This window comes from Elgaria multicarinata, chromosome 11 (genome assembly GCF_023053635.1).
Source record: "Elgaria multicarinata webbii isolate HBS135686 ecotype San Diego chromosome 11, rElgMul1.1.pri, whole genome shotgun sequence".
Taxonomy (NCBI): Eukaryota; Metazoa; Chordata; class Lepidosauria; order Squamata; family Anguidae; genus Elgaria; species Elgaria multicarinata.
The window spans coordinates 17,793,040-17,805,537 of record NC_086181.1 but is presented as its reverse complement, the minus strand read 5'-3'; the positions used below and the strand labels follow the sequence as shown (position 1 = coordinate 17,805,537).

The following is a 12,498-nucleotide window of genomic DNA, read 5'->3' as shown; positions in this document are numbered from 1 at the left end:
ATCTCATTTTGTGAATGGACAGGATGGTGGAAGGAGAGATGAGAACTGGAAGGTGCACAACATCGCAAGGTCAGCATATAAAGCAAAAAGGACTACCTTGGAGTCCAATCAGTGAGTGTTTAGTTCATAGGATGAGCCTGCTTTACTCAGCATAGATAAGTCTTCAACCTGGTGCCCTGCAGATACGTTGGACTACAACTCTCATCAGCCCCAGCCAGCCATGCCCGTGCTAGCTGGGGGCGATGAGTTGTCGTCCAACACTTGTGCAAGGCGCCAGGTTGAAGACTTATCTATGCTGAGTAAAGCAGGCTCATCCCATGAACTAAACACTCAATCCAAACGCCCACATTATTTCAAACAGTGTCTCCTTATCTAGGCCTGTCTTCGCAACCAAGAAAATGAGAAATCGATCCATAAGAAAAACAAGTCTCCGGATTGCCATGAGATAGCTGGCAGCGTGAGCATTACAGGCAGCTTGCAGGGCATGATTGGTCTTGCGTGTGCATCACGACAAACAAACAAATGCATGCATGAGAACACACACACACACACCCCTTTCAGAAGAGCAAGGCTGAAAGGAATTCAGGAGGGCTGGTTGTGAGCTTTCCTCACCCCAACCTTCACCTCTTCCTCCTAATCTATAACATCCCTAGTCAACTCCCCTCTTTGATCATTTAAATATCTTTCCTCCAGCTGGCCTCACTGGCAACTAATTTCTGCTCTTGCCTAGGACCCAGGAAATCTTCTGCCAGGCCTGGTCCTGGCTCAAATGACCCCCTAGGTGTCATCTTTGCTGTCCCATTTGTTTATTTTCCAACTTTATTTTTTAATTGCACTGGTAAACTCTTTCATGACTTTGATGCACAATTTGCATCTATGATTTATCTGTCCTGTAAAACAAATTTGCACACATAAATCTTTCTCTCTCTCTCTCTCTCTCTCTCTCTCTCTCTCTCTCTCACACACACACACACACACACAGAGACAGAGGTTGTTGAACAGGTACTGACGTAAATTCTTCTGGGACTAAAACAAAGACAGAATTCAAAAGTTGTTTCAAACTGTTGTTTTTATACTGCTTTTTTATGTTTTTGATGGTTTTTAAATTTTGTCTACTTTTAATGTTTACCATTTTTAATTGTTGTAAACCGCCCAGAGAGCTTCAGCTGTGGGGCGGCATATAAATATAATAAAATAAATAAGTCAACACAACACCTGGCCATGCAGGTCAGTGTTACCAGCTTTATGGAACTGAAGATGAAAATGTTTGTGCATTTGTTTCCAGGGGTTGAGCAGATGGGCTTCTTGAATCTGGTGGTCCCTGCCGCTAAACACAGCTCTGGCTTCTGCTATCCTACAATCCCTCTTTCATAGAATTCAGGCGCCTAGGTGACCCCCTCCCCCCTGCCCCACATAAGCCACTCGCTTATAGGAAAAAGGAAGGTATCTTTATTGGTAGAAATTCATATTACAAAAACACCCCCCCACAACAAGGAGGCTTCCATGGGCCAAACACGACCACTTCCCAGCAATATTCACAGTCTTTCTGTCCCCTCGTCTTGGCAAAGAAGCCACACCAAACAGTACGGGGAGCCATTTTTTCCTGCAGTTTCTCAGGCATCACTGCTTTTGTCCTCAATTAAACGGGAATGGAGTGATAGTGTCAGGCTGAATTTAAAAACAACAACAAGAGGCCAAGGAGGCATCACCACGTAGGGGGCCCAAAGCGTGAGATCAGCACTTCTTGATCATCGAGGTCCTTCTGCACTTTCTTCCGCATGTAAAAGATGGGGCAGTCACGGCTGAAGGAGAAGAGGGAAATTCAGCAGATGAGTTGGCAAGCAGACAAAGAAACTGGGGCTCTCCTGTCGGAAGAGGGGCAACCCAGATCCTCATTTCTATTCTGGTAGATTTACAAAGCAGAATGAAGCGGGAGTGAGATGGCTAAATGAACTGTGCGACTGCAGGTGAGGAATTCTGATTTCAGAACATTCCTCCCTCCTGTAAGAAAACTATTACAGCAGACAGAAAGATACTATGGTCCCAGCTCAAGGAGTTGTGCGTGGAACACTCAGAAATGGTAGCCTCCCTGCCACAGGCCCATAGTTAGAGGTCCACCTCTACCATCTCTGGATTCGACGATCTAATTTTGCTACCTGCGTAGACAGGCCCTGGCTGCCACCACTCCCCCTACTTGTTATACGCTCATGCCCAGCTCCTCTGCTGGAGAATGAAGACAACCCAGCCGATAACTTGTGCGTTGCAGCAGAAGCCCTGTGTCTCCACTCCCACCTCCCCTGCCAGCTTCTGACAGGTGTTATATTTATAAAGGCAATAAACATCTGCAGGAGCACCCCCACCCCCTACCTCTCCGTGGGAGCCATCTGTTTGCTGATCTCAAACCAGCCCGATAAGCAGCTGTAAACACCCGGGGGTGGCATAAAGCCATATTTTAGCCCAATATCCCGTGGGAACGGGCAAGAGCTGGTGCTGCCATGCGAGGGCGCGGTGGCCGGCCGGCCCTCACCTGGTGCACAGGACGTCCTCGTGCAAGCTGCCTTGGCAGCGCTGACACTGGGTCCACAAGCGCGAAAACTTCTCCTCCAGAGAGCTCAGATGGGTCACCTGTGGGGAAGGGAAAAGGGGGCAGGGATGGGTGGGAAGAACAGGGAGATGACAGGACCCAGGCACTCAAGGCTGGAACGCTACCCAGCGTTTTATCGTCTCAAATTCTCTAACCACTTCATAGAATACCTGATGTTGCTGTGATCCTTACAGAACCCCAGGAAAGTCTTGTCAGTATTGCAAGTGGGGAGCAGACAGGGAGGAAGAAAGGGGAGGAGGAGTACAGGGCGAGGAGAGGAGAGAGCCCACAGCTGCCAAGTGAGATTATGGCAAAGTGAAACTTGAACCAGGGACTTCCTGCTTCCTAGTTCATCCCCATTGTCTAACCTCAAATTCCCAAGGGCTGGCTTCGAGCCCCATTCCTCTGCCAGTGAAGCCAGGGATTTCGGAGTTCTAACCAGCAAACCTAATTCATCAGGCTTGTCCTCCTTGATCTAGGGATGCAGGAACCCTGGGCCAGTATCCTCAACGACGGACAGGCATTTCCTGCCACCTAGCTAGCGGCCTGCAATCCCACGAGCCCTGCCACAGATCCACTTACCTCCTTTTGATAGAGCTCAGATTGGCGGCCCAGGCAGAACTTGCACACGGCACCTGGCGGAGAGCAGAACGTCAGAAGGCGTTCCCATCCACCCACCATTTCCACCCAGGGGTTCCTTTCACCAGACCCATTCTCAAAGGTGGCATGGAGGGGCACCCAGCTACATTTCCTCAAGATTTGGTGGATGAATTTGGATCATGCTCAGGAGAATCTGACTGATCTCTGCCTTTGTATCTGGGAAGGTTTTTGCCTGATCAGGGGCCCTGGAGTGCTGGTTTGGTATGGCTTGATCTTCTGCTTGGCTCACTTGCTTGAGTATTATTATTATTACCCTATTTCTTCGATTCTAAGACACACTTTTCCCCCCATATAAACATCTCTAAAAATGGGGTGCGTCTTAGAATCGCAAGTGTGTCTTAGGGTGTGTTTTTTTCTGTTGGTGGTACTGAAATTAGAGTGCAACTTACAATCGAAGAAATACGGTTTATTATTATTATTTATTACATTTATATACCACCCCATAGCCAAAGCTCTCTGGGCGGTTTACAAAGATTAAAAATAGTGAACATTAAAAACAAACATCCAAAATTTAAAACCATATAAAAGCATAAAAACAGACAATATCCATTTTAAAAACTACTATTCTGGGGTCAGTTAAGGACGAAAAAACATTCAGCATATGCCTGGGAGAAAAGTCTTGACCTGGTGCCAAAAAAAATAACAATGCTGGTGCCAGGTGAGCCTCGTCGGGGAGATTGTTCCATAATTGGGGGGGGGGGCACCACTGAAAAGGCCCTCTCTCTCTTGATGCCATCCTCCGAGCTTCCCTCAGAGTAGGCACCTGGAAGAGGACCTTAGGTGTTGAGCGCAGTGTACGGGTAGGTTCATGTTGGGAGAGGCGTTCCATCAGGTATTGTGGTCCCAAGCTGTGTAAGGCTTTATAGGTTAAAAGCAGCACCTTGAAGTTATTTACTCTGCAGTCTCCTTGCTGTTGGGTGCACCTGCTTTTTGGTACATTGTGATCTAGTTTGCAGCATGGTAGGACCATGGAGGGGACATCTACCCCAAGCACCCTTCCTCCCTGCAAGAGACTCCCTTGTGCAGATTAAATTTTCAGATTTATCCCTTATCCTATAGACAACTTATGGAGTTTGGTTCAGATTTAGTCATAGTCAAAGGAATCACTCTCCTCCCAGAGAAGCCAGGAGTCCTGGCTAAGCTTGCTTCCTTTTCTAGATTGTTGGCTCTACGTCCCTTCAGGAGAAGCCAGAAATCTTAAATTTTCACACCCACAACTTGTAGCTAACCCCATCTTTTCCCACTTGCAAATTTGGAAAAGAGGGAGGACGGGGAGTTAGCTGAAGTCACAGGGGTCAGGTTGTGCTTCTATCACAAGGTTTTCGTGCTGGTACAAAAAAAAAAAAAGCACAGAGCCAGAAACACACTCAACTATGTGGCAAGTTCCGGCAATAGGAACTTGCAAAATGCGCTGCTGGTTAGAAGCATGGGATGGGGGAGGGGGGGAAACGTATTTTTATAGACTCTGCATAACAGAGACAAAGACAGACGAGCAGAGGCAGGATCTCACCATGGTGGCTGAGCACAGCGCGACAACCGATGCAGGTGCTTCGCTTGGTAGCAAAAGCCATAAGACCTCCGACTTTGGCCGTCAACACGGTCTTGCAACGTGTGTGATCCCCCTCTGCCAAAGGGAGGAAACGAAACATCAAGCCCACTCCACATCCCATGCATACAAGTATTAGGGAAGGCGGGAAAAAGATCAGTACTCCGCCTTCTCTTCACACCCACACCTTTATTGTGATGGAAAGGGATCAGCACCCCACATTTCCCTAGGAAGATCCCCACAGAATGAGCCAGCTGTGCCTGCAAACCCAGAGAGAGCCTTATTATACGACGCCCAACACTATCTCAGACAAATTTGCAGGAGGACAGAAATTAGATCTTTAGCCCAGGGGTAGGCACCCTGGCACCCTCCAGATGTTTGGGACTGCAACTCTCGTAATTCCTGACCCTTGGCCACGCTGGCTGGAGCTGTAGTCCAAAACATCTGGAGGGCACCAGGTTTCTGACCCATGGCAAAAACCAGAGAAGAGTTTGGGGTGGGAGATGCTCCAAAGGTGGCCCGCACTTTTCTTCTCAAGAACTCATCCACGGGGTGGGGTTCAAACCTGGAGATGCTGCCTGCTAACGAAGTTATTAACAGAGCCAAAGGCAACAGTCGAAGAGGACCTGCTTCCCTCCCGCTCCTAGGGAGGGCACATTTCGATGACTTCATTGTGCCGAAGGGCAGTGTAAAACACGCTTTTGGAGCTCAAAGTGTGGATGAAGTGGACAGGGCCTATTCTTTCCCCCTAAATCCTGGCAAGTATTCTGATCTACACTGCCAATTGCGACCATGGAACCAGGGGTTTATTATTATAACATTTATATCCCACCTTTCTTCCATCATGGAACTCAAGGTGGTTAACATGGGATTCCCTGGTGGTCTCCCCTCCAAGCACCGACCAGACCCTTGAGCAAGATGGCTGCCTTATGTACTTCCAGACCATGCCCTGGGTTGGTTATGGATGGTTATTATTTATTTATTTATTTAGCACCAACTATGTACTTGGGTTAATTAATCCCAAACCAGAAGAGTGTGATTTAGGGGCCTGCTTGGGTGTGGTGCAGAGCGCGGTAAAGCAGCAGTTTCTGCAGCCGACACTCTCCCCATGGCCTGAGTTCGATCCCAGCGGAAGCTGGTTTCAGGCAGCCGGCTCGGGTCGACTCAGCCTTCCATCCTCATTGCCCCAGCCAAGAGGTTGCTAGAACAGGGACTGCGGTGTGGAACTTTGGGAGTGCACCATTTCCAAGCCTACGAGTCAAATATTGACTTTGAAATCAGGTAGGACCCACTGTCAGGACCTTTTGCTTCCCTCCTTTAAAAAACCTGGCACTTCCACTGTGCTGTGTTTCACCAGCCAGGTGAACCTCAGCACAATGAGATTCCTAGCCCTCATGGTTGCTTGATGCTGTGTGGCTTTTGGAAAAGGCTCAGAAACTGAAATGGGAGGGTATCTGGATGAGGCTTATGTTGTTTATGGAGATGCTGTTGTCAAAAATGAGTGGCCAGGATCCTGCAGCATGATATGTAAGGGGGAAGTGGGGATATAAGCACACCTGGATGGATTCTGGGTATGTTGATCCCCCTGTGGGGGGGATCTGTTGGAAAAAATTGTGTGTCCCTTTCCCCTTAATAAGCCTCGTGTGGCGCAGAGCGGTAAAGCAGCAGTTTTTGCAGCCGACACTCTCCCCACGGCCTGAGTTCGATCCCAGCGGAAGCTGGTTTCAGGCAGACGGCTCAGGTCAACTCAGCCTTCCATCCTCAAGAGGTCAGTAAAATGAGTACCCAGCTAGCTGGGGGAAAGGTAATAACGGCCGGGGAAGGCAACGGCAAACCACCCCGCTATAAGGCCTGCCAAGAAAACGTCAGTGAAAGCTGGCGTCCCTCCAAGAGTCAGTAATGACTCAGTGCTTGCACGAGAGGTCCCTTTCCTTTCCTTTCCTTGGGATTAAACTACACGCACACACACACACTTCTCTGAAAGTCCTGCTCCAATTCTGCTCCACATGGGAGGTCGGTGATCACACTCACTCAGCAGGACGTTCTGTGCTTTGCCCTCTCCCAAGATGGGCTCAAAGATGCGCAGAAGGGGCTTAGCGAGCTGCTGCTCCAGATAGTACTGGGTGTCAATGGGCAGGTTGTTCTCCAGGACGTAGATGGGATCCTGAAGAAGCAAAAGAGGTGACAGGCACAAGCAGGAAGCATTGCTGGGGGCAGGGCCTGGGTTGCGAGGGCCCCCCTGGCCCAGGGCAGCCCTCTCGAGTGCGACGCCTTCATCAATTTCAGCCTAACAAACGGCTGGAGGGCAGGGCACATGTGTGCACGCGTGCATGCGCAGGCAACAACATGGGAAACTCAGGTTAGCAGCAATCAGCCTTGGAGATCAGGTCAGTGACGGAGCACTGAAACAGCTACGGCGTTTCGGCCTGAACACAGAACGACTGGGAAGGCTGGGAGGAAGCGTGCACGGGACAACTCGGAGACCTACCCCTCCGGGCATTCCAGCCAAGGAGTTCCCCGTCCTTCCTCCGCCAATTAGTTCAAGCAGAGGGGGAAAGCATAAATAGATGAAGACTGAACCCCAAACGGGGCCCAATAGAGACATCAAGCCAACCCACTGAAAACGGGAAAGGGGAGAGGGGGCTGAAACTTGCACACTGCTTCTTAGACCACCCCAAACTTGCTGCTGTCCAGATTTCTTCATGCCAGAAGCTTAATAGTGAGTGGCCATTTCCTAAGCCAGGAGCTGGGTTAATAATGTGCATTATCTGATACAATTTCCTTTTATCGGAAGAGGTGTGTGTGTGGGTTCGCACACACACACGCACTCTACATCCTTTCCCCACAGTTACTCCCCGTTGCCCATCACATCCTTCATCCCACACTCACTTCGGATTTCATGTAAGCTGCAACGCCTTTAGCAGCACCAATAATGACGTAAGGCACTCTGTCCCCCAGGTTGGGGGCGCTGCCGGGGTCCCGACGACGCATCCTAAGGGGAAAAGTCACAAGAAGCATCACGTGGGCCAGCGTGGAGGGTTGCGTCAGGGTTCAGCCCAACCCTCAAGGCTGTATCAAATGGGGGGGGGGAGGATTGGGGCTGAGGACCATTTTCATAGCCAGGATGGGTTGAGGAGAAGGACCTTAAACAGTCGCTTTTGGTCAAAGAGTTCAAGAGGTTAAACCGTGGGAGACTGGAAAGCCCGACATACGATCCGCTGTGCGATTCTAACAGTGCTATTAACATATTTTCCCTGAGCGGAGAGACGGCTGAGAAATAACGTGTCTGTATGCGGGGGGGGGGGGGGGCAGGGGGAGCGGAAATGGCAGAGAACCAAACGAAATCCAAGCACGCTGGGCAGCATATCTGCCCCACCAGCGTGGCCCCACCAGCGTCACTTTCACTATCCGGACCCCTTGTTTGTCAAGAGGCAGTGAAGCAGGAGGAGCAGGGCCGTTACGCCACAGCGTCTGTGTGCGGCAGGTGAAATGGCTGCACTTCAGACAGGAAGCCCAGAGCAGAGGGGTGGGCGTCGCAGGAGGTTCCACTCGCAGCTGTGCCTGCCTCGGCTATTTCTGCCCTTCCCTTCGGTCATGCCTCATCGGCCACCCCACACCCACACAGCTTTTTCCGCCGTCCTGAGGGCAGACGGGCCTACGTGGGTTAGGGCAGAGAGACTGGGAGGGAGAGGCGAAACAGACCAAAGCCTCAGACGAGTCCACAAGACCCAAGAGAGGGGCTGAAGCTCAGTGCCGCAGCACGTGCTGCGTATGCGCAAAGGCCAGGCCCACGGTTCAATCCTCCGCGCCCCTCTGCTGCTGGGTCTTCTTAACACAAGAATGTGTTATGCTTGGTACTGAATATTGTTGAATGACCTGCTGGAATGTCTTGCTCTTATTTAAACTTTGATGTGTTTTAAATGAACTGGAAGCAAGTTTATGTTGTATTGTAACGTATTCATAATGATGGCTGTTGTATTTGTTTGGTCTGTGAATCAATTTGAGCGCAATGTATTGTAGAAAAAGCAGTATAGAATGAAATTGACAATAACGATGCTTGAAACTGCAGAGGGCTGCTGCCAGTAAAGAGTAGATACAGACCTGGTTTGCATGTAACACTGACCCACGGTTTATTTAACTCAGATTGTTGAATCCTTGGTTGCCGTGATGTACGAACCGAGCCAAGCTAACAAACTATGGTTTGTTAACTATAAAAAGCCCAAAAAGAGAACCCAAGTTTTGTTGCTGGGTTGTGAATTCTGGGTGGTTTAAACCATGGGTTGTCATTACATGGGAACCCAGAACCGTGGGTTGTTCATGGGTTGTCTCACTAGACTACAGAGGTGGTGAGAAAAAAGGACCAAAACCCCCAGCCACTCTATATGCCAGTACCTGGGACACAGAGAAGGAGCAGGCAAAGGAGGAGGGAAACAATCAACCCAGAGATTAATAAAACAAACTATGGTTTGTTCGGTTGTCTGCCAAACAAATCCTTGGTAGGACAACAAAACATGGGTTAAATAAATGGTTTAGTGTTACGTGTGAACAAGTTCAATGATGGTCTGATTTAGTAGAAGGTAACATCATATATTCATTCTATTTGGATCTGGGGTGCCTTGAGGTCAGGGGCCTCCATTCTTCACTCTCTTCTAGAAAGGAAGGTGAAAAATAAATAAGGCTCCCGTGCCCTCCTTCAGCTCACCGCTCTGCCAACTCCACATGAGCCTGGTGCCCCGCGTACTCATCCGCCGTGCGTGTCAGTTCCTTGGTGATCACCAGCTGCGAGATGTCAACTCTGTTGCAGAGCAAATCCGAAATCACCTCCTTGGCGTGGGCCACAGCACCCGCAGGGTCCCTATAAAGACATGCAGAGGTGGGCCACCAGAACTCTCCTCTATCCCCGGAAGAGGAAAGGCTCTAGTGCAGCGGTTCTCAACCTGTGGGTCGGGACCCCTTTGGGGGTCGAACGACCCTTTCACAGGGGTCGCCTAAGACCATCGGAAAACACATATTTCCGATGGTCTTAGGAAACTGTATTGACTGAACTATGTCATGTATCATCTTTTGTATTATTAAAGCTATTGTTATGTATTATTTTCATTAGCAAACCATCCCATGACAATGGATCGTGTAGAGAAGAACGAAAATAATTTTATGGTTGGGGGTCACCACAACATGAGGAACTGTATTAAAGGGTCGCGGCATTAGGAAGGTTGAGAACCACTGCATAGTGGAACCCAGATTTCTAATCTCCAATAGACTCCAGAAACACTGGGGGTTGGATGGGGGTTGATCTCTAGATGACATTTTTAGGGAGCCACTTTCTAAGTATATTCCGGCAACTGGAATTTGAAAAATTGTTTAGCCTGGGATCGTGTGCTGCTGTTCCCCCACCTCCCAGTCCTGGCACACTCCCCATTACTCAGAGGCCCTTGTCAGGCTGAAGGTTAGAGCCCACTCAGGATGGAGTTTCAATCCAAACCCCCACAGACCTGTCTATGAGCAGCTTTTGCAGACAGGTGTTGATGAGGTTTGCCACTAGGGGGCAGTTGTCCCGACGCACAGTCTCAATGCCCTTACAGTCCATCTTGTCGTGTGTGTCGGGGTTGGAGGAGAAGTACAGGCCAGCGTAGCGCTTCTTGTTGATCAGGAGATAGGGGAAGTACACCTGTGGGAGGGGGAGCAGGTAGGGAAGACCACACAAAGACCCAAGTTACCACATATAAGTCTCCAGGCAATGAAGACAGAAAGGCTTACTAAAAACTTTTTAAAATTTGGATTCTGTTTCATTCACTGGAGGCATATGGGAAGATGGGGTGTGTGTTTTTTTTTGGGGGGGGTAAACAAAGCTCTCGAGTTGGGGCAGGCGACATCTTCAGCTAAATGCAGACAGGTGAGTGTTTATCTTCCAACTACTTGGTAATCACATAGGATCTGAGGGCCACTGGCACCAATGAAGGTTTCCCTTCTGGAGAGGCAATTTTTGGTTAGTGTACATAACGACAACAACAAAATGCACGACAATGGCATTTCAGTAATTGATGTCACGTCTAGCTCGGCCCTCCGAGAGTCACAGGGTAACTCCCTAACACCGTTGATTTTGACAGGCGTGCCTCAGCAGCTACTGACTTACTGGAAGTGTTCTTGGTCTTTCCACATCTTCCCCCTCCCTTCCTGTCGCCTCCACATCCTATCTTCATCTTTCGGTCTCTTTCACGAGGACCCTTCCTAGCACTCCGAGGATCTTGTGCCAGGCACCTGTTTCAAAGGCAGCCTTGACAAACTCTGCCTGTGCTGGAGGGCATGGAGAGGCCCAGCGCCCGACTCACCTTCTCAAACTCCAGCTTGATGGGGGGAGTGAAATGGCTGGAGACCCAGGCGGCGGCTTCCCTGCCTATTTCCATGGCCTCGGCGACTGATGGCACACCCAGGCGGCACATTACCGAGTCCGTGTCCCCATAGACTACCTGCGACAGAAGAGGAACGCTTGATGGAGGGGGGCGTAGCTCTGGGGCAGAGCACCTATTTGGCCTGCAGAAGATCCCAGGTTCAATCCTGGCATCTCCAGGTCAGGCTAAGAAGGAATCCTGCCTGAGACCCTGGAGAGACATTGCTGCCAGTCAGTGTCGACAACACTGGGCTAGATGGACCAACGCTCTGACTCAGTATGAGGCAGCTTCCTATGTTCCTAACTAAACCTTTGGAAACTATGGCCCATTAATTTTCACGTCTCACAGTTTCTCGGCCACAGCACAGCTACGCCAGCTGCCTCCACCACAAGCCACATTGTGCCGCACTCTCTTCCTGTTGCAACTTCTGTCTCCCTCACCTCCTGCCTTCCGTTCCACTGCCCTCATCGCCCCCCTCCAGCCGCAAGACGAGTTTCCCTCTTGACCGTTCTCTGGCCCTCCCTGCTATGGCTCCTGCCATCCCTGCGGCCGCTGAGAGCATGGTAACAGGCTGAGAGGTGGGGTGAGAGGACAGGGCCCCAAACTGAGGCAGGACAGAGTTCAGACCAGCCAACTTGGAGGCTGAAGTAGCATCCCCCATGAGCCTTCTCCCTCAATGGAAGTGGGTTACTCTCCCTTTTCTCTCTGCCACTGGACACCATTTTTATACAGGGCTCGCCCATTCCCCTCTGACCTTTGCATCCGCACTGTAGCCGTTAGCGATGGTATACTTGGATTCCACCAGCTGCTTCGTCTTCTCTATCATCTGACGCCCGAATCCAGTCACACTCTGGAAAAGAAGGATACTGTTGGCATCTGAAGTTCGTTGGGGAAGCAAATGAAATGGCACAAGGAGATTCCTACTTACTGTTGTGACAAACAAGCCTTCCCAAACAGGGTGCCTTCCTGATGTTTTAGACTACAACTCCCATCAGCCCTGACCACTGGCCATACTGGTGAGGGGTGATGGAATTGTAGTCCAAAACATCTGGAGAGCCCACAAGTTGGGGAAGTCTACCTTAAACATAACCAGAACCTCTCCTGCATCTGCACACTATCCTAGCCGTAGGATTTTCGGCAAACCCATTAAGGTCAACCTCTCCCCACCGAAATCCATCAGAGCCTTGGGCTTTCCCAACCTGTTGCGCCAAGAAATCCTTTCTGGTATAAAAACTGCACCCCCAGCCTCCCTTGCAGGCTCAAAGAAGCCTAAAATACATTTTTTCAAAGTGACTTTTACCAGTTAACAACGGGCTTTT

The 12,498-nt window shown here is 49.9% G+C and overlaps 1 protein-coding gene across 3 annotated transcripts in view; it reads right to left on the bottom strand.

The window, feature by feature from the left end:
• Positions 1 to 1,504: 1,504 nt before the first annotated feature.
• Positions 1,505 to 12,498, bottom strand: part of POLD1 (DNA polymerase delta 1, catalytic subunit) — a 31,525-nt gene continuing 20,531 nt past the window's right edge. For 2 of the 3 annotated variants that reach the window (XM_063137658.1, XM_063137659.1), the window contains exons 18-27: positions 11,934 to 12,029; positions 11,120 to 11,257; positions 10,283 to 10,458; positions 9,493 to 9,645; positions 7,680 to 7,782; positions 6,822 to 6,954; positions 4,755 to 4,868; positions 3,167 to 3,219; positions 2,528 to 2,625; positions 1,505 to 1,802 (exon numbers count right to left, since the gene is read on the bottom strand). In XM_063137658.1, the coding sequence (XP_062993728.1) occupies positions 1,706 to 1,802; positions 2,528 to 2,625; positions 3,167 to 3,219; positions 4,755 to 4,868; positions 6,822 to 6,954; positions 7,680 to 7,782; positions 9,493 to 9,645; positions 10,283 to 10,458; positions 11,120 to 11,257; positions 11,934 to 12,029 (1,161 nt within the window). In that variant the 3' untranslated portion in view covers positions 1,505 to 1,705. Of the gene's footprint in view, positions 1,803 to 2,527; positions 2,626 to 3,166; positions 3,220 to 4,754; positions 4,869 to 6,817; positions 6,955 to 7,679; positions 7,783 to 9,492; positions 9,646 to 10,282; positions 10,459 to 11,119; positions 11,258 to 11,933; positions 12,030 to 12,498 lie in introns of those variants that run through there. The other variant, XM_063137660.1, reaches the window with a different exon arrangement.